The sequence below is a fragment of the Panthera pardus genome, unplaced genomic scaffold (assembly GCF_024362965.1).
Source record: "Panthera pardus isolate Hobbes unplaced genomic scaffold, ASM2436296v1 HiC_scaffold_15, whole genome shotgun sequence".
Lineage (NCBI taxonomy): Eukaryota > Metazoa > Chordata > Mammalia > Carnivora > Felidae > Panthera > Panthera pardus.
In genome coordinates this window covers 40,381,662-40,408,808 of record NW_026526710.1, presented here as the reverse complement: position 1 = coordinate 40,408,808, position 27,147 = coordinate 40,381,662, and the positions used below count along the sequence as shown (strand labels likewise).

The window sequence follows — 27,147 nt, the reverse complement described above, 5'->3', positions numbered from 1 at the left end:
CCTGAAACTGATTATGGTGATGGCTACACAACATTGTGAGTATTCTAAAAACCACTTAATTGTACACTTTATTTAATTTTTATATTTTAGTAGGCTCTATGCCCCAACATGGGGCTTGAATTTACAATCCCAAGGTCAAGAGTAGCATGTTCCACAGACTGAGCCAGACACCCCTGAACACTTAAAAAAAAGTGAATCGTAGGATATGTGAATTACATCCAATAAAGCTGTCACACACAACCCCTTCCCCCCAAAAAAACCCTAAAACCAAAACACAAAATGCACCACATAATGCAATAGGGCATTTAAAAAGGCATTTTATTTTGGGGCACCTGGGTGACTCAGTCGGGTGGAGCCTGCTTAAGATTCTCTCCAACCCCCCATTCTGCGCCCCTCTTCCCACCTCATGTGTGGGCTCTCTCAAAATAAAAAAAAATAATTGTATTTTAACACTTGGATCAAAAGCTGTGGGACAAAGATCCCACTGCTCAGCTTCTGTGCAGGTGCCTGACAGATTTTCCCTGGAGCTGGGGAAGCTCTAAAGCCCTTCCAAGTCTCCAGAAAGGCCTAGCACTTTGGTTATTGTAATGACACATTACTTTTCCTAATGAGGGTCTCCTGAATTCAAGGAGCTTTTAAAGCACCTTGAAACCTGAGGGCCTTACAGGGAGGAGCCCCTGGGGCTCAAGCTACTTCATCTTCTCTATAAACCCACACTGCAGACAGGTAAGTAGGAAATCAAGACAGCTTGCAGTGAAAAAGACATACAGTGAAGGAAAGCTGGGCCAACTGCCTGCCACACAGAAGGCTGAATTCGTCTTCCTTTGATTGACTCTTTATTATCCACTGCTCAGCATTTCCTACTGTGCGGAAAAAGTTCTAAGACACATTCCCACAACACTGGGGAGGTCTGGGGGTAGGAAGGAGGGGTTTTTCTGGGAGTATTTAGACTGTAATATTAAGTAAATACAAGCATAGGCACTTTATCAAGAAGATCAATCCAAGAGATGTCCTCTCAAGATTGATATAGATATCGTAAAGGTTATTAGTCGGTTTTTTTTCTGCTGTCAGAACAGGTCGAGAGGGACTTCTTCCTGAGAAAGGAAAAGGATCCAGAAATCCATTCAAATAACCTTAACTCTGTTGGCACTAGCTCAGTCAGCTCTTTTGCCTACTTTCTCCTCTTAATTGCTCTCCACACCCATAAAGGGAAGAAAAAACAAAACCACTACTGACTTCAGCTGCCAGGTTCTAATGATAAACAACCACTCTCTGGTGAAATTTTAATGACAGGCCAGGCGGCGCATAAGGCAGGAAGCCCCCGCTTCTGACTCGAGGCCTCACGGCTGCCCTCACCACACTGAGAAACACCATCATTAAGCTAAGGCCCTGTGAGAACCCACATGCAGCCAGGAGGCTCAACATACTTTCCTATTCTGTGGTCACCGTCTAGAAACTTTAGGGCCAAAACCACAGGCCCTACTTGTAGCTGAGACTTGGTTTCCAGACCTGCCCCAGGAATCTTTTTTTCTTTACTTCAAAATTTTCCCTTTGCCCTTTCATGGTGGCTAATAGTGGAAGTGACTTGCGTACATCAAGGTTAAAAACCAACCTAAGTCTATGTGTGAGGCCAGTTTTAAAGAGGTGCCACTTAAACTTTATATGTAACAGGCTTCTTTCTAGGCCTCAGGGAATTGTTTGCCTCTGGAACGCTTCCACTTTAAGACATGTCCCAACTGTGGCAACACAAGCAGCCTTTTTATATCACACTTAGAACACACAGGAATGAAAATATATGTCCAACTACATCCCGGCTCGTTAACATCACCTACATAATGACTCAGAAAGCCTACTCCTAGGTATTTATCTGTCCAAGAGAAATGAAAATATATGTCCACCAAAGACCTGTAGAAGAATGCTCATGGCTGCAATATTCATAGTGCCTCTAAACTGGAAACTATGGTATACCCATACAATAGAATCCTACTCAGCAATTAAAAAAAACAAACTACTGACACCTGCAACATGAGTGAATCTCACCTATTAAATCGTATGAAAGAAGATGGGCCAAAAAAAAAAAAAAAAGCACATAGTATATGATTCCACTTATTTAAAGTGCCAGAGTAGGCAAACTAGTTTATGGTGACAGAAGTCAAAAGAGCAGTTGCCTAGGGGCACTTGGGTGGCTCAGTCGGTTGAGCTTCCGACTTCAGCTCAGGTCATGGTCTCGCAGTTTGTGAGTTTGAGCCCCGTGTCAGGCTCTGTGCTAATCAACAGCTCAGAGCCTAGAGCCTGCTTTGGTTTCTGTATCTCTCTCTCTCTCTCTCTCTCTCTCTCTCTCTCTCTCTCTCTCTCTCTCTCTCTCTCTCTCTCTCTCTCCCCCCCCCCCCCCCCCTCCTCTGCTCATGCTCTGCCTCTCTGTGTCTCTCAAAAGTAAATAAACTTAAAAAAAAAAAAAAAAAAGTAGCTGCCTTGCCAGGAACAGGTGGGAGGGAGAACAGGATGGACAGGAGGGAACTAAGGGGAAAGAAATGTTCTATCTCCATTAAAGTAGAGGTTACAAAGATCATGGAACTGTACACTTCAAATGTGTACATTTGATCACATGTAAATTACACCTTCATATGAAAAGAGAAAAAAAGTTAATGGCTGCCACTGGATGTGATGGGGTGAAAGGTTTAGCTCATCACTTTCAAGGCTGCCTGATTCTGCAGAGGCCACACGAACATCTCAGACCCTGAATTTCCACAGAAACAGAACACTCCAAAACACTGGACAACAGTCCCTGGCTCTCCTGAGGCCTCTGTTGGGCTGGTCTCACCTGAGCTGCCCTGGGGACCTCAGGGAGATAAGCGTAGGCAGCAGGACCCCACAGGCCTTGGGAGTATTAAGGGAGATGGGCATCTTCCAGCAAAGGCCACTACAGGAAGCCCCAGAGAGGGGAGAGAGGAGCCGGGGTGCACAGACTTTGTACAGGTCTGACGTCCACCCGCCGGGGGTGCCCTGCCAATGATGAGGGTTCACATACCAAGAGGAAAGCTCCAAGGCTGGGTTTGTCTACACAGAGGGCCTCACACCCACCTACAGGCCAAGATGTGCCTCAGACCCTCAAAGAAGGTTTTCAACAGCCTGGGCCAAGTAACCCTATACCTCTGTCTACCCTGGTAGCCAGAGCCCATTACAAGCACAGTTCCCTGTGCCTGGGGTCGAGTAGGTATGGAACGTCTGTCAGGATCATCATCTATGGGCCTGCCTTCTCCACCTGTGCGTGTGTGGGAGTGTACATGTATGTGCATGTGCGTAGAGGGAAGGACAGTGACTTTTACTGTTAAAAATCTTGATTTTATACACTCGCTCTCTTCTACCCCTTCACATGACAGTCTTGTGCATGGGCCCCTCCCATCAAGGCCTGGCAAGGCTGCTCCTTCTTACCCCTCACACTCCCCTTCAATGCTATGTCCTCAGGGGAGCCTTCCTGCAGGCCGGCCTCCAACCTCCACCCCCCAACCCTGCCCCCATCATCTCCTAACCACTTTTCTTCACCCTCCTCCTGACTGCAGTGACTTGTCTACTTGTTCACTGTCTGACTTCCCCACCCACTAGAAGGTTGACGAAAACACTATGTAAGGGAGCACCTGGCCTGACACATAGTAGGGCCTCAGTCAGTATTGGCTGAATGGACAAATTCTATGAGTTCAAGCAAACCAACACGAATCAAAAACAAAACCCTCGCACTTAACTCGTGCAAGTTCGCTGCATGTGAAACAGCTCTATTCCATGCCTGCTTCTAAACAGGAAGTTTCCTGGGAGCCAGTCTGAGGCTCTTTGTAACACATGACATGCACATCAGTGACAGAGGACTATGCTGGAAAGCAAATGCCCCACATTTTATCAAAGTACCAATATCTGTGGCCAGAGTAGGAGACGTACATCTTATGGAGCTGACCAGGAAATGCGGCTCACAAGCAATTTCGTTCTCTAAAACGTGTACTGTTACAGGAAGCACAGGCTGTAGATTCAACGTGGTGAAATGAAAAATGAGCCAGTTGGGAACATAAAACAAGGAGGATAGGACGTATATGCTGACTTGGCGAATCATCTGGCACACCGTCCAAGGACAAAAAATCATCTGTGTGCACAGGCACGCAAATGTAGACTGTGGCCCAGAACCTTAAAGCTCACAGTGAAATCATTTAAAGAAAAGAAGATGTAGTACCAGCCTGACACCAGGCCTGTAGAAGGAAAGGTCAATGTTATCACCAGACAGAACATGATCTAGAAAAGAGCTTCCTACCAAACCCCAAGGTCAATCAAAAATAGTGCCCCCCTCTTATTCTCTTGGTTACCTAGAAATCTGGTAACCTGTTGGCCCAAAGAACCATTTTCATGCCCTACTCCAAGGTCAGCAGTTCTGCCACTGACTGCTGAGGGACATGGGGGTCACGGGCCAAGTGAGAAGAGGACCAAGCCAGGAGTTCTAGCCTCGGCCCCCACTTCCTGTCTGGCAACTATGACAGCCTCACTCAAACTCCCCGAACCACAGTTTCCAGCCCCGTCACTTAGTGAATAAAAAGCAGTGAACAAAGAATCTTAGTCTTACACAAGCCATGACGTTTCAGTTGCTCCCTCCTTAACATTAGGGCGGTGATTCTGATAATTTATTACACACTTGTGGGCTAGCTTACATGAATAAACTCTGGCTTTGTAAAAGAAATCACCTTTTTTTTTTTTTTAAGTTTATTTTTAGAAAGAAAGAGTGTGAGCACGGGGGAGGAGCAGAAATAGAGAAGAGAGAATCCCAAGGAGGCTCTGCGCTCTAAGCACAGAGCCAACATGGGGCTCTGTCCCATGAACCGTGAGATCGTGATCTGAGCCGAAATCAAGAGTCAGAGGCTCAACCAACTGAACCATCCAGGTGCCCCAAGAAGTATATAATCTTAACAGGTCATAGAGTGGAATAAAAATTACACATGGCTCTGGTCTTGCTTTCTGTGTTTAGGAGGTGGGGAAAGAGGATGGGAGAGTAAGAAACGGGCAATTTTAAACTAAGTACCTCTGGTAACTCATTCAGACTCAGCACAGCGTATTAGAATAGGATATATGCTGGAAAGCCCCCGGGAAGGTCCCGAGTTCTGCCTGCTGTTCCTCTGATGTCAGCCACTTGCCAAACGTTCAGGGGAGAAGGAGAGGCTGGAGCGTGGAATGCTACTGCTGAGAACTCTCAGCTCAGAGCGCGTGTGCAGGGGCTCGTTCAGTAAATGGGCTCCGGGCCCTTGCTTTTACAGAACCATGAGCCCAAAACAGAAGAAGGACCCTCTGCTCGCTCCCGAAGTTAAGGCAGTGGAGAGCAACAAGGGTGGTGGAGGAACAAGGGAACCAGAGCCGGGTGTTGTGAACTGTGCCCGCCCCATCTGGGCCCATCAGGGAGGCAGCAGGGGCATTCCGGGTCAGTGCTCTCCCACCCGATGTGTGTGGCAGGCCTGGCGTGGCAGGTTTCCCACAAGCCCAGCTCTCTCCTCCTCCCACAGCTGCCCAGGATCTGCCGGCCGCTGAGCTGGGGCAAGTCCGCCCCAAGAAAGGACACACGACCCCATCAGGCCCCACTGGTGTCTGGAGAAACGGCAGCCCAAGTGGTGGGAAATGGTGGTCAGCCAAAAGCAGAAACCGAAATTACACAAAGGGAAAAACAGGAAGAGTCCATGAAGTAAAAATGGCAAGGGAAGATTTTGCATTTAACGCCCACATTGTCCTACCTTCACTCTCCCAGGAGATAATTCTGTCATCGGGAGCCCAGTGCCAAACGTTTGCTCGGAGTGCACATGGAGGCCTCCAGTCACCATGGATCTCCAGACAAAGCTGAGCCTGATGGGCCTGGTCCTCCCCTAGTGGGGCCTACGAATGTATAAGCTCAGTTGTGTCCCCTCAGAGGTGAGGTCCCCAGCACCGAGCTGGGGGCCAAAGTGGTGTACACAGGCCAGGTGACCAGCCCGTGCTGGTCCTTCTGTAAGCAGCTCACACTGGGGAGACCTCAAGAAGCTTCCCTGGCCAACCAGCGTTTGAACAAGCCCCCCTACCCCAGAGAGCAGCCATCTGTTAGGGTGAGAATATCACCTCCAAGCTACTCCTCAGAGGCAGAGGGGGTGAGCAAAACGGACTGTTTCTCCCCCGCTACTCACCATGTATGAAGGAAAGATCAGAACTCGCTTGTGCTTGCCACAAGGCCACTGGGGGTCATCCAGGAGATTTGGGTCATAGTCCGTGAAGTCTCCCAGGTCACTACCTAAGGATCACACACAAAATGATCAATAGGGGCCCCAGACTCTCAGAAGCAGAGACGGGGTACAGGGGGAGTGCAAACGCCCAGTACAAAGTTACACCGATGCAAGGCTGGCCTCAGGCCATTTAGCCCAGAGTCACATCGCACACTCTGACCCGCAGGAGACGTCTCTACATGCCAATGAACTGTATCCCCTGCAAAAGGGTTCACCAAATACTTAACATTCCATTGTGACAGGTTTTCCACCTTAGAAAATTATGTATGAATCTCCCTGACTGGGAGAGCACAAAACCTCAATGGGCGTGAAAGATACAGCAAGCAATGAGATCACAAAATGTGGCACTAAAAAAATGCATTTGCTAAACCTGCAGATCGAATTGGTACCTCCAGTGGTGCCATGTGAGCAGCACATTTGTGGTGTGAGCGCCTCCAGGCAGGCCACCATGTCTGTACAAACACAGACAAGAGCAGGTGCCAGTGCAAACAGCCGTACGTGGCCAGAGTCGGTGGATACACCAGGACAGTATGGCCAAGCTCAGCACCTGGGCAGGCCTGAGGAACTTGTGGCTCACCTGGAGTTTCTCCAAGAGTGGAAATAATACTGCCTCATACAGTTTTCTCCCTTGTTCACTTCTTACGGAGGTGTGGAGGCCAAGCTGGAAGCAAGCAAGCCTTCCTTCACAGGCCATGTTAGTTCACCCACCACGAGACTCACAAAGTTCTCACACCTGATCCTGTGTTTCTGGCCCATTAATTGAAAAAGCCAAATCTGAACACTGTGAAAATACAGGCAAGAACCAGGTTGAGATAAGTTGGTAGATTATCTCTGAGTGGTAGAGAGAGGCTGAAGGGAGCGGGGTGGGTCCAGCCATATCTGCACGATACAGCATATGGCATTTCTCCTTGTGGGAGCTTGAGAGTCAGTGGCTGAAATATCTCAATGGTGGGGTCCCCCTATGGCCTGGCTGCATGGCCACACGCATGGCCTGAAATCGGGCTTGCCCAAAAGTCATGTCACCCGTGGGATGAGCTCACGCTCCAGAGGCATGCTTCCTCCAGCCTGCACACAGAGAGACCCACGCACACTGCGCACCGAGGCACCTTCCACCACGCGCTGCCCGGGGCCAGCCCGGCCCAAGGTTACCTGTGTCGAGGCTCCCCTGGGTGCTGCTTGCGCGTCCTATGGAGAGGCTGCGGTGGCTCAGGTTACGGAACTGGGAGAAGGAGGAGGTGGAGTCTATGGTATTTCTCCGGGCTCCGAAGGCATTTGTGGGTAACAGAAACTGGGTGTAAGAAACAGTCTAAAAGGTGAAGATGAAAATGGACAAAATGGATTATTTCCAGACAATGTTAGGTTTGCATCCTGACCAAGCTAAGTTATCACACCAAGTTCACATCCATATTCTTAGCTCTGCCCAAGGAGACCTGAAATTTGTTTTTGGCATTTATTGGTGCCAAAACCTAAACTCAACTGACTTAAGGCTAGGTAAAAGTTTAAATTTATTGTACTTTGGGTGAATGCTCATGTCCTATAACAGAAATATTAGTGTTTGGTAACCATCCCAGAAGCTGTTGGGATGTTGTGTAATACAGGAGGCACATACCACACATGGCTGTTTTTTTCTGAACAGCACACGAGTTTTAATAACCCACCAAGTACGGAATTCCAAAACACGTCAGGCTCCAAGAGTCTCTGATAAAAGGGCTGTGGCCTCCTGTACGTTCTTTTGGCAGATGCGATCTCTGATGCTTGTCTCTAGCTCACCTCTCTCATTCCCAGGTGAGCACTCAAACTTCAGGAATGGAGATGGAACAAGTGTTTTTTTGTTTCACCTGCTTGGAAAAGTGCACCTCATGCACGCCTACTTGTGGCTCGGGGCTGATGTCGTCTGGGTACAGTGGGGACCGGTTGTTCCGGGAGAGGGGCTGTGGGAGGTCATGTGCTGCCCCAGCAGCTTCAGCTACCCTGAGACAGCTTCCCCAAATACTTGCACTGTCTCCACAAACAGGCTTTTGAAGCGCTTACAAAGACCACCTGGATCGAGCACCAAAAGGTCAACTTCATCTTTCAACCTTCACTCCTCAGGCTTCCACCCAGCAGCTCACTCACTGGGTCGTGGACAGGGAGGAACGTGACAGCCCTCCTGCTAGGTGCTCACTATGGCTGACAGACTCAGCTGCTCAGGACCACAGGAAGCCCTCTTCCCCGCCCCTGCAAACTTTCTAGTAGCAAGAATGCTGCTGGCTGACAGCATCAGTTAATGCATGTTCAAACCACCCGTCACTCCATTCCAGAAGAGGCACAGGTGTGCTTGTCTGAGACAGTGGTCAGTATCATGGATTCCATCATAAACTGTGCTGGAGGAGAAATACACGTGCTGCTATTTCATCACTGGCTCGGGGGTGGGGGGAGGCAGGGTTCCACATGCATGCTAGGGGAACAGGGATGGGCTGGCATCACCCACCAGGAAGGGGCCCCAGACTTGGCTCCTCCACCACGAGCAAGGGTCCCGGTCTGTCACGCTGCCTCTGCTTCCCAACCCTGGAGGTGTCGGCACAAACCTGCTGGGTGGAAGCCAGAAAGCCTTACCTTCCCGTCAGCTCCCAGCTCCACACCTTCAAGGCCAATGATCTCTTTCAAGCTCACGGCACCTGTTGACTGTTTCCCTCCATCCAACTTCAAATCCCTGGGAAGGACAAGCCCAAGAAAAAATGCTTTGGTGTGTACCCAAAAGAGCCATGATCATGTTTACTATACACGACACCACAGTCACACTGACAAAAATGACCAAGCAGGCCCTGGCCAACAGCATGTCCCTTTGTCCTGCCTCTGAGGCCCATTAGCAATACTGAGGGCAGTTCTACCTTGGTTCATCCACTTTGACATAAATGAAATCCAATCAAACAGAAAGCCTGAAGATGAAAGTCAGTTTCAGAAGCCGATGGACCACTGATGTCCCTCTCTGCTGCACAAGGCCCCTTTGCTGAGAGTCATCCTACCGGAAGCTAGACAGCAATCTCTGGGTATGGTGGGACAATGGTTCTCTTGGGCTCCCGCTGCTGGATTCATTTTAAAGCTGGGGGAGACCTCCTCTCCTTGCCGCCCCCTTTTTTAGATGGGAGTTAATAAATTCGTGTCTAAACAGTTCTCATTATTACTGCATTAATGAAGGAATTAATGCCACCATAGTCACCCTAGCTATCTCACCAAGGGACCTAAGAAGTGAGTATTTTTCTGTAAAAGAATAATCTCCAGTATTAACAACAAGCATTTATACAGCACTTCCCAATTTACCAAGACTTCCACACACCATCTTTCATTCTTTAAAATGATCTTATTATAAGGTATTGCTACGATCTTATTTTACAGATGAGAAAGATGAAGCCCCCAGTAGGTTAAGTAGCTTGCCAAGACACAAGATAGTATGTTGTAGAGACTGGTTTTGCATCCAGTGTTGCTTCCAGTACATCACATTGCCTAAAAGATGCGAGACAAGCTGGCTGCGGTTATGCTCAGGCGTTAACTGCTCACATTGTCAAGGTCAGTCCCCCTCCTTACAGTAGTCCTCAGACTTGGCTGCAGATTAGAATCACCTGGAGTTCTCTGACCAACTACCACTGCCTGGCTCCCGTCCACAGACATTCTGTTTCAGTTGGAATGGGGTGCAACCTGGGTATCAGTTTTAAACACTTCCCACGGGATTCTAAAACACAGCCACATTTGGGAAGGACTTCCAGTTTCTGTGTCTATGGTGCTTGTTATACACAGCCACCTCAGGCTGGTAGTGTTCTTGCTGTGTGGCCTGGAGAGAAGCACCATATTCAGGGGCTGTCTTCCACAAACTAAGCAAGAGAAAAATGTTAAAGGCAAGACTCTCCAGGCCAAAGATCAAGAAATCAAAGAAAAAGAGAGGGAGCCGGGTGAGTGAGGGGAAGAGAGACAAGAGACGTCCCCTTCTGTGGAGGAAAACAGGCATTTTCTGATTTAGCTGAGCAATCACTAGCTCTAAAACCCTACCTTATAACGAAAGCTTGATTAACAGCTGTAAAAGAAATAGCCCAAATTTGCATCAAATATTGCATTTTTTAAATATTGCAGGGTACTTGGGTGGCTCAGTCAGTTGGGTGTCTGACTTCGGCTCAGGTCGTGATCTCACAGTTCGTGCATTCAAGCCCCACATCGGTCTCTGTGCTGATAGCTCAGAGCCTGGAGCCTGCTTTGGATTCTCTCTGACCCTCCCCTGCTCGTGTTCTGTCTCTCTCACTCTCTCAGAAATAAACATTAGGGGAAAAATTAAAAAAATATACATATGTATACATAGGGGAATAAAGGTACTCTCCTTGGGATGCCATGGTATTGCCATGTTCAAAACTCTCTGGAGCCCCTTTGGAAATTGATAAAGTCTTACAAAAAAAAAAAAAAAAAGGCAAATAACCAACCTTCCCAATCTTCAAGCTTTATATTTATATATATTTTTGCTCTGAACACTGTTGCTTGAATCAGAATGCCCCCTCCCACCCTCATACCCTACTAGCCAGATTTGACTGTAAATGACTTCGGGTAATTTCAGACCTCAAACTCACCCCTTAGGGATGGTGCAGAATTAGGACATTAACATACAGAACTGTAAACACTTTGTCAGAAGGTGCACATCATCCTGTCCTGAGCTCCAAAAATATTCTGAGCAATGGGAGTCCTTTCGGGATGTGCCTGCCTTTTCCCAGGGGCACCTTCTCTGCGGGGGGGAACATGCTCACTGAGGGCCAAGGCGTCCAGGATGATTTAGGTCACATCACTTTATAAACATGCTAAGCGAACAGTGACCTGCATTCTAGTCTCTGACCTCAAATCGGCAGCTGGAAGGACCAAGCAAGCAGGTGGAAGCAGAGTGGGGCTCAGCGAGGCCACCAGGACCTTGGGATGGCACACGCCAGAGACCACCTGCCCTTCCGCCCTGCCTCCTATGTGAGCCATCCAGGCTGTCTCTCAGGCTTCCTCAAACGATGGACAGAGATGATGTCTGCACTAACAAAGGGAAACGCCTACAGAGCAAGAACCTGAACCAGGCAACCAAGGCAAAAGTAGCCATGGTGGGCAAGGAGAAGGGATGGCTGCGGCAGCCCAGGAGGCAAGTGGGTACAAAGACAGCAGCGCCTTGTGTCTTATTAAAGGATCTACAGCTCGCTTCCGGGACTTCCTTCTTGCCTAGAGCACAACCCAGCAAGCACGTGCCTCAAATTCCCAACTCCCAAACAACTGTTTCCTTGTTTCTATTTTGCCAGACAGAGAATGTTATTTAGGGCTGAAACTAATTTAAAAGCAGGGCCTATCTTTATGGGGTGAGAAAACAGAAAGAAATGAGGATGACAAAACATGCCCATTTTAAGAGTGCTCTGGCTGCAGGCAGGGACAGAGGCTCATTCCACGATTGTATCCTGTCTACACCATGTCTGATGTGTAGTATTGACTTAAGAAGCCAGGCAGTCTGGCTCTTTACTGTCTTACCAGTGCTCATTTATACAGATGGCATGGGACATGGCTGTCTATCATGTCCCTTAACATCAGTCTCAATTTGCTCACAGGCTCCTGATTCCCTGGACAGCCTTGCCTTTGCCAGCGGGCCCCCTCCTTGCTGTACGTACACATCCCAGTTCACAGAATCAAACCAGCCACGCTCAAACCACGCTCAAACCACACTCCCCTTGCCGATGCCACCCCCAAGGGAAATGGAGCTACAACACACATTAAATTTTATGTGTTCACATAAAATCCAAGATCCCTCTTAGGAGATAAATCCCAAAACCCATTTAAAGATTTAAACAGGGATTCTTAGACCCGGTGATTATTCCAATACCTCAGGACACTCTGGACAACATGGGAGAGAGAGGGCAACAGGCAAAAGCCCCACCACACCTAACCACAGGAACCCATCTCTAGAGAGTGTGTGAGTCTGCTCACCATAGCCATCCCTGCCCACCACCCTTCGCTTGTTACCATTCTCCTTTGTCAATAACCAAAGCCAAGCAGAGTCGGAAAACAAGTCAGGAGAGTAGTAGATCCAACCTCAACTGTTCCTAGAAAAAACACACATTACTCACTGTAGACCAGCTCTGTCCAATAGCACTTCCTACAGTGAGGGAAACATCCTGTCTGCGTGGTCTGATGCGGTAGCCACTAGCTCTCTGTGGCAACTGGGTGCTTGAAGTGTGATGAGTTGACTGAGGAACTGAACTGTTTATTTTAGTTCATTTAAATTCAAATAGCTAGCTAGCAAGGGAACATGGCTAGCAGCTCCAGTACTGGACCAAGTAAGACTTCCCACAAGTGGCCTGGCCACTGCCTCAGGATATTTACTTCCCAGGCCCCAGCTCACTGAGGAGAGATGGTGTCAGGTGTCCCAGAAGGGGTGGGAAAGAGGCAGGACCCTGCAGATGGGAGCCAGCACAGGATTACCCTCAGTGGGGAGGGAAAGGATTATGGGACCCAAGTTCAAAGGGGACCCACACCCTGCACTCCAGCACCTTGGGAACTGGGCTCCTGGCTGTGATCAGATGCACATCATATGTGGGGCACACAGCAGCACATCCTTTTGCCTCGAAGGCCATGGGGACGGGGTGATAAGGGTTTCAGCAACACCAAGCACATTCGCGAACAATGAGCAGTGGTGCTCCCCAAATCCGAGGCATTACAAAAGACTCTAGGTCCTTTGCACATCCTGGTGGGGAGAAAGGAGGATGCCCAGTGATAATTATCTTTTAATTTCCTTTCAGCCTTGGGGTGTGGGGGATGGGCCAGCTGTTCATATTAAGTAGATTTTTTTTTTTTTTTTTAAAGAAGAAATGAGGCATTTCCTGCACACCACATCTGGTACACTCCTATCTGCTCCATTTGAACTTCAAAACTTCACCCACATGGTAATAAATATCACAACCGCTCCAGAAAATTGATAGCTTCACGGCAGTGGTTGAGGGCATGCTTTCCCATTTTTTCTGGCTCAGGTTCAAGATGAGGTTGTTGCTAACTTCAGGACTGCCACTTTGGTGGAACTGAATTAGAAGCACACTCGTGCACACATCTGCTTGCATAGTGGCATGTCCATGGAACATGACATCCACATCTCGTGTAAGCGATTTCAATATGTTGGTTTCTTTTACTGGCTTTTGAATTTCTAGATAGTAAGACTCGTGGCAACTGACAAAAGACGGCTTTCACAAAGAGGCTGACAAACTTCTCTAGGTTCCTTAGCTAAGTGCTCTCGTAAGAGTTGCTGAAATCTTGTATTAACATGAGCCATACAAAAATGCTGTTGCTTGCCCGTTTTGACCTACGTACATAGCGATTTCACATCGTGCCACCTAATTTACAGACAAAGTAACTGCTCAGGACTCACATGTGAGTGTGAAGCAAATGAGAGACCTATGACCCAAGAAGCCCCACTGTTTGGGGAGCCAGGAAGAGTTGCCTTTCTGTAAAAGGAACTCTGAACAGTGTTGCTGGTTCATCCAAAAAGAATCTGTAAAAAACTCCAGTGAAAAAGAATTAGGCAAAAGTCCTAGGGGAGTAGTGATAAAATCTTGATGTTTTCTAAGATCATTGTTCTGAATTCTCATTAAAATGGTGTATGAAAACAGTCTGGCTCAAAAGCCAGCATGAACCCTCCAGTACCAGGAGACAGAACTGAATTAACACGGAGCTGCAGCTGTAAGTAATTAAAAGCAAACTGAAGTTGGACTTTCCAGTTTCTCTGAAAAGCCTGGAAGATTATTTTTCCCAGATACATCCAGAGTCCAAATATTAATTTACTTATGTTCCACCTCCTTCTAAAAATGGAATAGAGACAAGTTCAAATACCCTATATGGATACTATCCAAAATTGTGTGCATTAAGGTTTAAATGCTATAGCTTGCATTCAGAGATGAACATGGTTAGTTAGTCAGGTCATAGGAAAGGATCTCATGTGGGCAGATGCACTAACAGAGCCAGTGGTGAGGAACCACGGACAATGCAAGGGTCTGTTTTCTTCTCTTCTACAGGCCTGAGTGACGCTACAGCTCAGACCTACTTAGCTGTAAGAGCTCATTTCTCATCCATTCAAGTTTCTTTTGCAGAGGCTGTAGGCAACAGACAACACTTTGAAAACCCAGCACAAAGGTTTTCTTACAAAGTCTGGCCACTGGGAGTGGATGGGAGATGGTTTAAGGGGGGACAGGGCAGGGGCTCACAGAAGATGGGGGAGGGGATGAAAACAGAAGATGAAAATGCATCTGGGGAGACAGCCAGGCAACAGTTCTACCCTTCAGCAAGGGGCAGAAATATAGGTTGGTTCTTTGTGGAATGGAGCCCTATTCTTCACAGGATGGCCCCACAATTCTTTTAATGTAGCTCTCCTCGAAAGCCTATGACTTTGTGGTTGGAAACCCCCTGGACCTGTCTCTGTTTTGGCTCCCACAGCAAAGAGTGGATGAGTGTGATTTTGCAGTTGTGGAATCATCTGGTCAGAGCAGATGGCCAATCTAGATATCCTGGTGCCCAAAGGGGATTACCTAGGTTGTTATTAACCTCACAATGTCCCAAGTCCTGATTTCATCCCGTGTAACAGGTAAAATGATCTCCCATTACCGATGCTCACGAAGCAGTAATGCATGCAACTGATCAAACAAGATTCCTTGTTAGATAACAAGAAGTTCAAGGTTAAGGCCCTTTCCTAAAGGAGCATGTGATTAGCAAACCAATATTACTCCTAATAAAAAAAGATATGATTTAAATACTTAACACCCGGGAAGTGGAAATGTGTGCGTAATCCAATTAACTAGCTTCCAGGGCTTCCAGCTTCCAAGATGGCCCAACCTCCACTTGTGATCATTTCTCTAATGGCGCTCTAAACTCGAGACCTTGTAATGCCAGACAAAAACACCACTGGGCACTCGCTCTTTAAGGAACAACAACAGGTTGAACGCTTTGATGCATAAATAATTTAAAAACCAATTAAATATTAATAGGATTTCCAGATCCTTTTAAAAAAGAGAGAGATTTGCTGCAGAGAGTAAAGCTTGAAAGCTGGATTAAGAAATACCACTTGTGAGCTAATTTTAATTAAGAGATTACGCATCCGCTGGAACCCTGTGATATAAAAACATTTATCATCTTTTAAGAAATCCTATTTCTCACCTCTTCAGATAAAATACAGCTGCCATCTTGGATTGAGTCTGCTTACTTGTAGCAGAGCTGAACGTTACACCACCATAGTTCAGAGTCAATGGAACAAAGCCCAGGGCTGACAGGAAAAAGTGAAATCAAAGCAGCTTTTAGTCTACAAGTCCTGCCCCTGACACTCAGCACTTCACCGATAAGCCATCCCCCAAGGGTAACTGGCAGACAATGAAGGGGCCTTAATGTAGCTTACACCAAAATCTTTGTCTAATGGCAGCTCCTATAAACAGCCGGATAACGGCATGATTCATCCATGAGCTCATTCCAGAATATGTCTGTGTGTGGGAATATGGTTGATGTGAGCAAAGAAACACAATTTGTGAGTGTGTAATTTTCCACAATGAAAAGAGACGTTCTGGGGGAAACTGGGTAGGGAGGAAGGAGGGGGGGGATAGGCCAGAGCCAGGGAGGAGGCTTTTAGGCTTGGAGGCCCTCTCTCAGAAGAAGTGGTTTTGTATGTCACAAAACAATCAACGCTCAGGAAACAGACCCAAGAAGATGACCTCATATGAAATGTCCCCATGACAAAAGCTAAAGACATAAGCAAATATCACGTGGGCACTGCTATTTTAAAACATGCTCCCAGAGATACCTTGTGCTCCACTGGGAAGCCATTTGCTTTATCACATGGTCTCAGATACATCTGTAGGAGAATCCAGAGATTATCATTCAATCAGGTCTGGTTATATGAATGGGTCTGTTCCTACACACATCATCATCAAGCTGGAATCATCTATTTTGATTATTTTACATAACCCTGAGTCACAAGTTAACTGGATTCACTGCTACCTCCTGATCAGATCTGTACACACAGAAATACCTAATGATGTCTGTATGTTTCAGGAAATAAAGTACATCTGGGCATTTGTGTCAGTCCCCATATACAGAGATAGTCCTGGGACTGGCCCCCAATACAATGCCTGTAGTCTCTCACTCACCAATGGATTGTGTTCCAAAGCCTTTGAGTTGGCCGTCTGGAACTTGGAATGTATTTTCCCATGGACGTGATGTTACAAATGGAGATGGCCCACACAATGCTCTTTTAGCCTCTAATGTCACCAAACTAGCCCCATAGTAAGAGCAAGAACTCTGGTTGTAGGAGCAACAGGTCAGAGGGTGAAAGAGGGTGAAGAAATAGGAAAAAGCTGTCTCCCTCTTGGTTTCCTCATTTGGGACTAACCTTCAGTGACATTGTAAAGGGGGTCAAGTTTGCATTCTTTCTACCTCTCTCTCTGAACCTTCTTTTCCTTCTCAGGACCCCAGGATCCTTACTCCTAAGCTGTTCCAGTCTTTCACAGTCTCTCCCGCTTTCTACTTCATTTAAAAAAAAATTTTTTTTAATGTTTATTTTGTGTGAGAGCAGGGGCAGAGAGAGAGAGAGAGAGAGAGAAAGAGGGAAACACAGAATCCAAAGCAGGCTCCAAGCTCTGAGCTGTCAGCACAGAGCCCGATGCGGGGCTCGAACTCACCAACCGCAAGATCATGACCTGAGCCGAAGTTGGAAGCTTAACCTACTGAGCCGCCCAGGCACCCCTCCTGCTTTCTACTTCTGAACCCATAAATTCCTTTGCAGCTCCTGGCCCCATGGTGATGGCAAAGCAGTCCAAGGGGACAGGGCTGGTGGCACAAATGGAGGGGCAGTGGTCTTAGGTAGAGATGTGGACGAGTGGTTTATCAAGTGGGGTCTGCCTACTTAAGAGAGTCGGGAAACTTGCTTGCAATTCATTTTGTAAGCAAAAGGTTGCCAAGCCAAACCACAGATCCACACGAAAAGAGAAGGCAGTGACTCATGTGGATAAAAGGCAAAAAGACTCAGTCGGGCCTTGGCAAACTGTTGATTGAAAGAAGAAGAGCTGGTTTAAGGCTGGGACTCTTCCCAGAAAATAGTATAATTTACAAGCTTAATCTGAGAAGGGTGTTTACAGCTATGGGAAGGTTTGATGTTACAGTTATAGTGAAAAAGACGCGCAACATCTGTTCCTCTTCTCAGTGACCAGCTTCTGATAGCTTGTTCTGAAAGGTGGGATGTGGCAAAGCTTCTTCCCACCGGGAAGATCAAAACAAAACAATCAGCTCTTCATATTCCATACAAGCACATGCACTAGGGGATAAGAAAGAAAGAAAAAAAAGACTGGAAGGAAATAAACCAAAATGTTAATGAAGGTTTTGTTTAGGAGCTAAGGCTCAATAATTTTTACCTTCCTTTTATTTTTACATACATTCTAGATTTTTTAAAAATAAGCAGTTAACCACCGAGGAAAACAATTTAAAGACCAAATGAAAGCAGATCTGAAGATGAATCCCTTACGTTCGTAGAAACAAAGCGCTGATGAACTCATCACGAATCGGACTGAGATTTGCTGTGTTGGGGCAGATTTAGGAAGAACAATGAAATAGCTCTGTGACTGGACAGAACAGAACCAAAGTGAACATTTAACGAGTATCTACTACAGCCTGGCAGGGTGCTCAGAGCTTTCATATGTAATATTTCATTTAATACTCTCAAAACTCTAAAGCTGACATCATAGCCACTTTTACAGATGAGGAAGCCTGGGATCAGCAAAGCAAGTTAATTTGCAGGGACCGAGGATTCTGCCTAACCGCATCTCCATCAAACACAACCTATGCTCCCTGGCTTCAGATGCCCACCGGCACCAAAGGCAGGGATGTTAGATAAGGACTGTGGTTTTCCTAATGGGACCATGAAGCACAGAGTAAAAGTGAGTGGGATCCTCATTCTCACCCACTCTTCTGGAGTAACTCTGTGGTTAGCTATTTATTGGCATTTTGTGTAAACTTGTATTGGAGGAGCGGTTTCTTCAGCAAAATGTCTGAAAACCACAGGACTGAACAGTCTCCAAGTTCCTTCTAGCTCTGAAGGTACATCTTTGGAGTTTAAGGGTGCTCCTTGCCATTGAATTCTGAGAAAAGGCATTACCTGGTGTCAGGTATCCTTTGGTGAGTTAGCCTGGGGACACCCAGAGAAGAGGCAACGCCCTTATGACCAGAAAGGGCTTCTACACCCTTACAAGTGGTTTTTGCTCACTAAACTCAGCCCGCAGGCCTGCTGTTATGAGTAAAAATCCACCCCTATTCATGATTAATGGAACTCAAATGCAGTTTACCTGAAAGGAGTTAGTGCAGCCTGTAACCAGTCTTCAATCTAAGCATGCCAGCAAATCCTGACATCTTCCTAACAGGTGCACTTGATTAGACATGGCCATGCTGGTCCCCAGAAAAGGCCGGACAGTGAGGACCAGAGTGTGTGCACGCGCGCACACGCGAAAGTGTGGGTGGTGGGGAGAAGGACCAAGGCAAGAACTTCACTTTACCTGACATGGAAAGGGGCTCCAGAGACAAGAGGAAGCTCCCCACTGCCTGGGAGTACTGGGCCAGGGAAAACCACCTCCTTCTAACTCTATGCAAAAGTCAAACCAAAGATGTCCTTGGTTTAAGCTTTAAGCAAGAGCAGTAAACACAAAAGGAAAATCACATGTTGATCACGGGCTAGATAAGCAAGCCAGCTAAAAGCCAGGGAACTCTGATGGGGCTTGGGCAGACCAAGTGGGACATCAGCAAAAGGCCCTTGGCATTCTTGGGTTTAATATTCAGAGTGTTGAGTATCTGTGAGCAACTCAAGCAGCACAGCAGGAGTGATCCATGGTGTTGGTGAAGCCAATAAGAACTGCCCAGACTGCGAGGCTACCATGTGGAGGAGTCACCTGGCCGGGTAGGTCAGGTGAGGGAACCTAGTTGGGGCTTAGCACCTGTATCCTGACACCTCTTTTGTCACTGTAGGCTTAGCAACTTTCATTGTGGATGTGGTCATCACCTGCAGAAAAGCAGGGCCCAGAGATCCATGACAGATCATCCTTGTTGGCACCTTCCAGGCCCCTCCTTCTCCTTGCCCATCCAGCACCACCATTTCTATCAAGTTGCCAACAGGGATGGGGTGCCAGGTGAGGACTCCAGGGAGTACTTGCTCCTGTTGAAGCAGCCAATCTGGCCATCGTTTTTTGGCACAACGATACATTCATAAAATTAGCCATTCTCAAAAGCCCAGAGACACAGTCCTCAGACATACTGTTTTTACTCATTCATTCAACAATTACAGAGTGTCTACTATGCACATTGAAGTGCTAGAGAGGCCTTGAGAACTAAGACACAACCCACACCTTCAAGCAGGATGAGGACAAATTACAAAGGAGTTAAAATATATTTGTTAAGTGCTATGACAGGCCTATAGGTACCATGGAACACAAGTGGGCTCTTAGCAGGGCTTTGAGATGGGGCATTAGGAAGACCGTGAGGGTGGCCTGAGAAAGCTGCCCGGAGGCGAGATCTGAGTTCCATCTCAGTAAGAAGCTTAAATGGGGTGAGGGGCAGGAAGTCTTTCAACCTTTGCACCAAATATATAAAAGCCCCAAAGGCAAGAAGAACCTGACACGCAGCCAGGCATCTTGTTAAGGCCAAGAGAGGCCATGGGAAGAAGGGTTAGACAGGAGAACTGAGGCCAGCCCAAGGCCCTCTATATGCTGACTAGTCTAGAAAATCCTGAGAGACTTTTAAGCAGGGGTGATAAGCTTTGAGTCAGAAAAATGACAAGTAGACAAGAGTAGAACCGTCCAGGGTGCAAGGGCTCCCACATATCTGACTATGGTTGGGTTTTTCTCAGCTGAATGATAATCACAGATGAAGGCTGGGGTCAGGAGACAGCAGCGGTGATGGCGAGAACTGAAGGGGTGGGGAAGGGAATGGGAGACTGGGGCCCAGGGCTGGGAGGCTGCTTCCACCTGCGGGGTGGACATGTATGGAGTCTGATTAGACATGGTCTTCTCATTAAATTGAAAAAAAAAAAACAAAACCAAAAAACAAAATGAAGGTGAAACAGACATCTTCAGATAAAAGAAAACTAGAAGCAATGGATCTGTACTACAAGAAATAGTACAGGAAGAGCAATTTCTTCAAGATGAAATGAAAAGATATCCAATGGAAAGTTTAGAACTTTGGGAAAGAAGGAACGCTGGAATGGGTTAAGTATCTGGGTAAATGCAAAAGTCTTTTTGGTCCTTTTGCCATTTTCCTCTGTCTCTTTACAAATTACATGCCTGTTTGAAAACACTGAGAGCGTCTTCTTTCAGTGAAGCATGTTTGGGTGAGGGGGAGGGACCCCTTACTTCCCTGAGGGTTCCCTCCTGGGGCTGAGACCGGGTTAGGGCTGGAGTCCTTTGGTGGCCTCCACAGGTTCAGTTTGGCCACAGGTGGTTCTTCAGTGAGCCACTACGGCAGAGATCACCGACTGGCCCGCAGTACCCAGGAAGGCCAAACACTCCATTTCCCAGACTCTCGAAGGCAGCAGAGGCTCCACGGAGCAGAAGCCCTCATGTGGAGGCTGGAGGCGGAAATAACATTGAGTGGGGGTGGGGATCAGAACTTCTGGCAAGTGTAGGTGGAGGCATAAACAGCAGGGTTTTTACAGAAAGAAGCCCAGAGTGTGGCTGCATGTCTGTCCCAGCCGCACTGCCTCCTACTGGGCTGCTCTTGGGTGTTGTTACTGGTTTCTCTGTCTTCTGGGAACATTCTCTGAATGCCCCCTCCCCCCAATCCACGGCCTTCCCACAACAGTCAGTGAGGATCCTGTTGTCAGAGTGTACCCCACCCTGCACTCCACCCCTCCGTGCCCATCAGAGCCACTGTGAGTTCATGAGACAGGCAAGACTCTGAATTCTTAAACTAGAAGAGCAGGAACAAAGGACAGTTATTAGGAGCGCTTTGTTTATCTAACAGAGGATTTCCTCAAGTGTTGTACGTGAACAAACTCTGTAAATCAAATGGTATTTTAAGCAATAAGAGAGCTTATTATTAAGAAAGCAAACAAGCTTTTCATTTTTAAAAAGCCTTGTCACCAACCCTTTTGCAAGGACGTGTTTGGTGCTGTGATACAGTCCTCGACTGTAACTACTTAGCATACTTTCTCAAAGAGAGGCATTTTCCACACAGGATATAGACAGGAGAAGACCCTCACCAGCCCCTAAATCGCTTCAGTGGTGGTGTTTGTGGGGTGACCTGGCCGTGGCTGGGTAGCTACCGGGGAGATGTAAGCAAGTAGCACTCAGGGTCATGACCTAGTGATCCCCACAGACAGCCAGGGTGTCCGCACCATGTCAACACCTGCATTACGTGACCCCCCACTCTCCACGGGCATTCCTACTCTACAGTGGACGAACACTCAGATGAGGGGAATTATACAGATTCTTTTCACCCAAGGCTCCACCCAAAGATGCTGGGGGCTTGGCCTTGGAGGAGCCAGGCTGCAGCGTAAACTGGCAACCTCTAAAGCCTTCGGAAGGTCACCACCCACCAGCACGAAGACCACTGCGTCCCCAGGAGGTGGCTCTCCTGTGGCACATACACAGACCTCCACCATCACCCAGATACACACTAGACAGCCAGTGTCACCCACTTGTCACTAGTTCCGGGCCAGCAAGTGCGGCCCCAAGCCACAACGGTGAAGAAAAACACACTTGGCTCTCAGCTGTGTGTCAGTGCTTTGGGACCCGCACCTATGGGGTCTGTCTGCCCCAAAGCAGAGAACACAGCACCTCACAGAGCCTGCAGCCTGTCTGCCCTCCCTCTTACCTCTTGGCACTGCTGCTAGGGCAATCTCTGCCCCAACCTTGTAACTGCAAACTGATAACCCCAGAACCCACCTGATGAGGCTGTCGCGAAGATTCAACGAGCAGATGCGTGATGGCACTCAGCACAGTGCCTGGGATACTGGAAGCATGACTTCTGCTTCAGCTCGCATTACTTTCTCCATCTTGTTCACACAAATGCTTGACCTCATCAGCTCTTCCTAAGAAAATAGGCTCTTTTCTCAAATACCTTTAGCTATACATCGAGGCAGGGAAAACAGCTTGAAGAGTGCGGCAGCTGCTAAATAACCAGGGCAGTCCGCGTTAAGCAGAAGCTCTAAAAATCACAGTGAGTGGTCCTATTGTCAGCTTGGAAGTATAAATCTGGTGGCACGCAAAGTGATCCTAAACATTTCACACCGTTCTCAACCCTGAGCTGATTAAGCCCCTGTCCTTGTAGCCTACACCAGGAAACCACGTACCAAATAAAACCGCAAGGTCACCAGACCTGCACTTTTTTTAAAAATCTCAAATTTAAAAATATTGAATGGAGAATTATTCAGAGGGGAACTCCAGAAGCACCTGATCACTAGTGGATGGGAAGTGTGAATGGCACACCTCATTCATAAACTCCTCGTTCAACCAGACTTCCAGCTTCCACATTAGCAAAATTGACAAGGATGACAACGTGTGCAGGACCTTGGAAAGTCTGGTCAAACGTCCATGTTGTACTGAGACCTGGAGCGGCTGAGTGATGGGCCTGTGGCAGTGACATCCCAGGACAGCTCGCTTCTGTCCCTACCCCTTTCCCCTTACTACCTAGGTCTAACCACTTAGCTGTTGGTCAGCAACAGGATTCCCACTTGGTTGGGGCTTTACCAAATTCTTTCAACAAGCCAAGCATCACAGAGACTCCCCACCACATCCCCCAAAGTTCCTAAGGGGCCAGACCATCTTCTAACATCCTCGGAAGTCAATGGCGAGGCTGGAATGTCTTTCCCCACTTCTCTAAGACTTCACGCTTCTATGTCTTGATGAAGAGCTGCCAACTCTGGGGAGCATTCCGTGATCCCTCCGTCTGAATTCACTGAACTCCCTCCTCTATGCTCCAGCTGCACACTGCTTAGGACTCATTTCGTTGTTTGCTCTTGTGTCTGATGGTCAGTGTCTTTACTACCTTGTGTCTCCTACCATTAGAGGGTAACGAGGAAAGACACATTTTCCTGTGCACCACTGTATCCCTACTGCTTAGAACAGTGTGCCTGGCGAACAGCATGTTCTGTGAAGGAGTGAATTCTGCTATGCAGCAGGATTGCCTGAATCTCTACCCAGGAGTCAGGCAGGGATGGCAATGTATTGGGAAGGGGAAGGAAACTCACATAACAAACTCTTGGCTTTTTACTGTTGATAGTAGACTCAATACAAATGTGGATCTTGATAAAGATTTGGGGGAAGTTAAAGCACTCTGTAGCACCTCTTTGGGGCTCCCCAGCTGTCCTGGATTGGTTGTTTACATGTCTGGCTTCCTGGCTCAATAATAAGCTCCTAGAGAGTGGGTCTTCCTCATCCTACACCCTCCCAGCCTCGATCAAGGCCTTGCACCCGCAAGGGGTAGAAAAAATGCATGAGTGGACAAATAAGTAAATGAATAAATGGTAAAGCCTCTCCTAAGACTGGCCTGTCTGCTTTGATCAACTGATGTCAAGGCCCAAAGTTAAGTGCTCAGTTCAGCTGAAAACCAAGAACAAAGCTTTGGGGTCAGGGTGGGAGGCAGGGCGAGCCAAGATAGGAGAGCCAGACTTGGGAAGCTCCAGTGCAGCATGAGAAGCCAGAAAGCAAAACCAGAAAGAGGTTAAGGCCATCCTGATAGATGCTTCCCTTGTAAAAGAGGTTCAAGTACACACTGGATGAACTTCTGAGTTTCCTGTTTTTAAAACTTCCTTGTGATGAAGTTGGAGCTGTACATCATCCCTTTTAGCAGTGGGGGTTTACGCATGTCTGGCATAATCAGGCGCCTGTGGCTCAGTCCACGTGCAGAAGCACAAAAGAAATGTGGCGGCTGGAAACCACAAAGTCAGCAGGTTAAGATGGCTGGAGTACAGGGTTCTGGTGCTGCTGGTTCTGCTGGGCATCCACCCCCATGCCCGAGGGGTCCCAGCTCTGAAGCAGCGAGGCCAGGCCAGGTCATCTCTGAAGTCCTTTCCAGCCCTGAAATTCTAGGATTTGTGTCCCAGTCACACAGAGTTAACTCTTAGCATAAAAGGAATTTTCCACAGCAGAAAGGCATTAGTTACTACAGGCATGAACTAAAGCACTGGAAAATATATATGTATATAATTTACTAGCATAAATACTTTTATTATTTGAGCACAGTGGTTTCCCAATAATTAGGGAAAAATAATCCTAAGTTTAAGTGGCATTCACTAATAAGATGTCTGCTCATCGAAAAATTTAAAAAGCAGAATCGCTTCTTCACCTTACCACTAAATTACAGTATTTTGAATGGTGTGCAGAGTTTCTCATGTGAGTATTTAAGTAGAATGTGCTGCAGAAAGAAACAGGCATGCTCTTTTCTGTTAGGTATTGCAATTGATCTGATTATGTTTTTTGTTATAGAAAATTAACCTTACTGCACTTTGGTTTCCTCATCTATAAAGTTTGAAAGAGTTTATTCATATCTAAAATGTAAAAGGTTATGTCCTGTGACCCCACAAACTCACTCTGCTTCTTCATCTGGGCCAACCGGCAGAACAGCAGAATCTGCCAGTAACCCCATGACAGATCTTCCTGAAACATCCAGGGCCTTGTCAGCAGCAGCCAAGGAGACTGCGGCACTGACAGACACCTGTTTCCCAGCACACTAGCTGGGATTTCCTCCAGGTGTTAAAATGGGGGGGAGGGCACATATTTCCAACAAGGACGTCAAACAGTTTGGGTGATCTCTTCCTGGGTAATTTAAATTTAAATGTGGTCCCACGAGTTCTGCATAAAATGCAATGATCTTCAAAGTAACGACACAGGTAGTAACCTGATATCCCCATTCTACAGAAGAACAAGCAGAGGCTCAGAGGCAAGTAATTTGCCCAAGCAAAAAACTACAAGTCTCCCAAGTTCTCCATGCTGACCCCCCACATTCTGTTTAAGAATTTGGAGACCCTGACAAGCGGGCCCCACCTACCTCTTTGTGTGAGGTGCTGTGCTGGACCTTGTGTACTCAGTTGCCCCAGGAGCCTCAGTTAACCCCTGCGAGGCAGTTACCATAAAAGCTCCATTTCAGAGATGGGTTTCTGTGATTATGAAGCCTGTTTTGCCCATTGGCCAGAGTGAGTCAGGGAAAGTCCTAGAGCTGGTCAGAGTTGGGTTCAAATTCCCATTCTGGCCCAAAGTCGATGTTTGAGACTGTAACTCTTAAAGATCAGTGGTCCTATCTATAAAACGGGGTAAGTATTTCGGTACCATAGTGAGGGGGCCCCAAAACTTGGAAATAAGATCACCATTCCAGAATGAAAACAGACATGAACAGTTCCAAGATGAAAGCACAGAGAAGCCAGATTATGTTAAAGACACTGAATGAGTTCTCAGCCAGGAAGACTTGGCAATCATCTGACTGAGTATCTTTAGCCTTAATTAGAAGTAGTAATTATGTGTGAAATTTCAGCGTGCCTTGGTTTAAGTTCCAGGGGGCAGGAACCAGGCACAAGTTTCACTACGTTTATCCCAGTACCTAGTCACATAGTAAGCACTCAATAAATGAACGAATGCAACATAGCTGAGGGAAGAATACATCAATCAGAAAGGCTAGCAAGGGCAGCCCAGAGAAATAAGGCTAACTCCACAGCGACCATCTAAGCTGGCCATGAGGGGAAATACTTAGCCTTCCACTGCTGATTCAGATCTCCGTGGAAATGTGCTCACAAGCTGGTCACACTGCAACAATCTGAGCCCTGGGGCCATTACTTGTATAATAAGTTTAACGAACTTGCCTTCTGGGTCACACATAGGTTCGTGAGCTGGTACAATCTAGTCTCCGTGAGGAATAAGCCTGCTCTCAGGTGCAGCTGAACCTGGGACCACAGTAGGTTGGTAAGGTAAAGCAGGCCTCCTCACAAGGTCTCCTGTGGGCAGCCCTGCTGGCCACACCCAGGTGGCCCCTGAACCTCTGAGCCGAAGGATTTGCTGTTACTTTTCCATGAACACCTACTTTTGCAAGGTTGTTGTAAGGATGCAGGGAGTGAAAAGGACTGGCATAAAGTCCTCAATCAACAGTAAGATTACCATTGCTCTTTCAGACACATCTAATAAATGACTGAGTCACAATTCCACGAACAAAATGTGCCACTTTCTGTCCCACGAAGCTTATGGTGTAGAGTACGGATAGAAGTGAACTGAACGGATAGAAGTCTGACAAGTCTATGTAGGAAAGGGAAAGCCATGATAAGCAGGAGCAACCCGCAGAGCTCATGGAAGACAGACAACGGTGAATCCGCCCCAAGGCCACACTGCCCTCCCACAGGGTGGTGGTCATGAGCAGGTAGGGTGTGGTTGTCACAGTGTCTAGAGGGCACTTCCAGCATTTAGTTTATAGAGGCCAACATCCCACAAGGCTCCCGCATCCTATGCAGTAAACTGTCCTACCCTACATATCAGCATCTCCCTGACCTCAAACACAATATGCAGTGACAGGTGAGGGACAAAGCAGTCAAGACTCAGAGGAAATGAGCACAGAGTTCGGCATGGGGAATGAGGAGGAGAGGCTCTGCAAGGACAAAGCCTCACTTACCTACTTTTCTTCAGAGCGAAAGGAGGAGCTGGTTGATCTAGAGAAGTAAGCGTTCCTTTGGCCTGCGGTGAATCGCATAGGGCTGTTCCCGGTACCATTTTGCTTTGGTATTTGCTCCGGCTTCCTGGTCAGTTCCCAGCCCCAAGCCCGAAATGCAAAGAGGCAGGATGTCCACATGGTTTGTATGATTCCTTACCTCACCTACCTTTCTCCGAAAGTTGACATGGCCCTGAGGAATGGGGTG

General features: G+C 47.3%; 1 protein-coding gene across 3 annotated transcripts in view; it reads right to left on the bottom strand.

Moving 5' to 3' along the window:
* CABLES1 (Cdk5 and Abl enzyme substrate 1) overlaps positions 1-27,147 on the bottom strand; it is a 114,220-nt gene that overhangs the window by 14,298 nt on the left and 72,775 nt on the right. For all 3 annotated transcript variants that reach the window (XM_053902502.1, XM_019465556.2, XM_019465558.2), the window contains 3 exons: positions 8,868-8,964; positions 7,422-7,578; positions 6,177-6,280 (listed from right to left, as the gene is read on the bottom strand). In XM_053902502.1, coding sequence (XP_053758477.1) covers positions 6,177-6,280; positions 7,422-7,578; positions 8,868-8,964 — 358 coding nt within the window. The remainder of the gene's footprint in view (positions 1-6,176; positions 6,281-7,421; positions 7,579-8,867; positions 8,965-27,147) is intronic.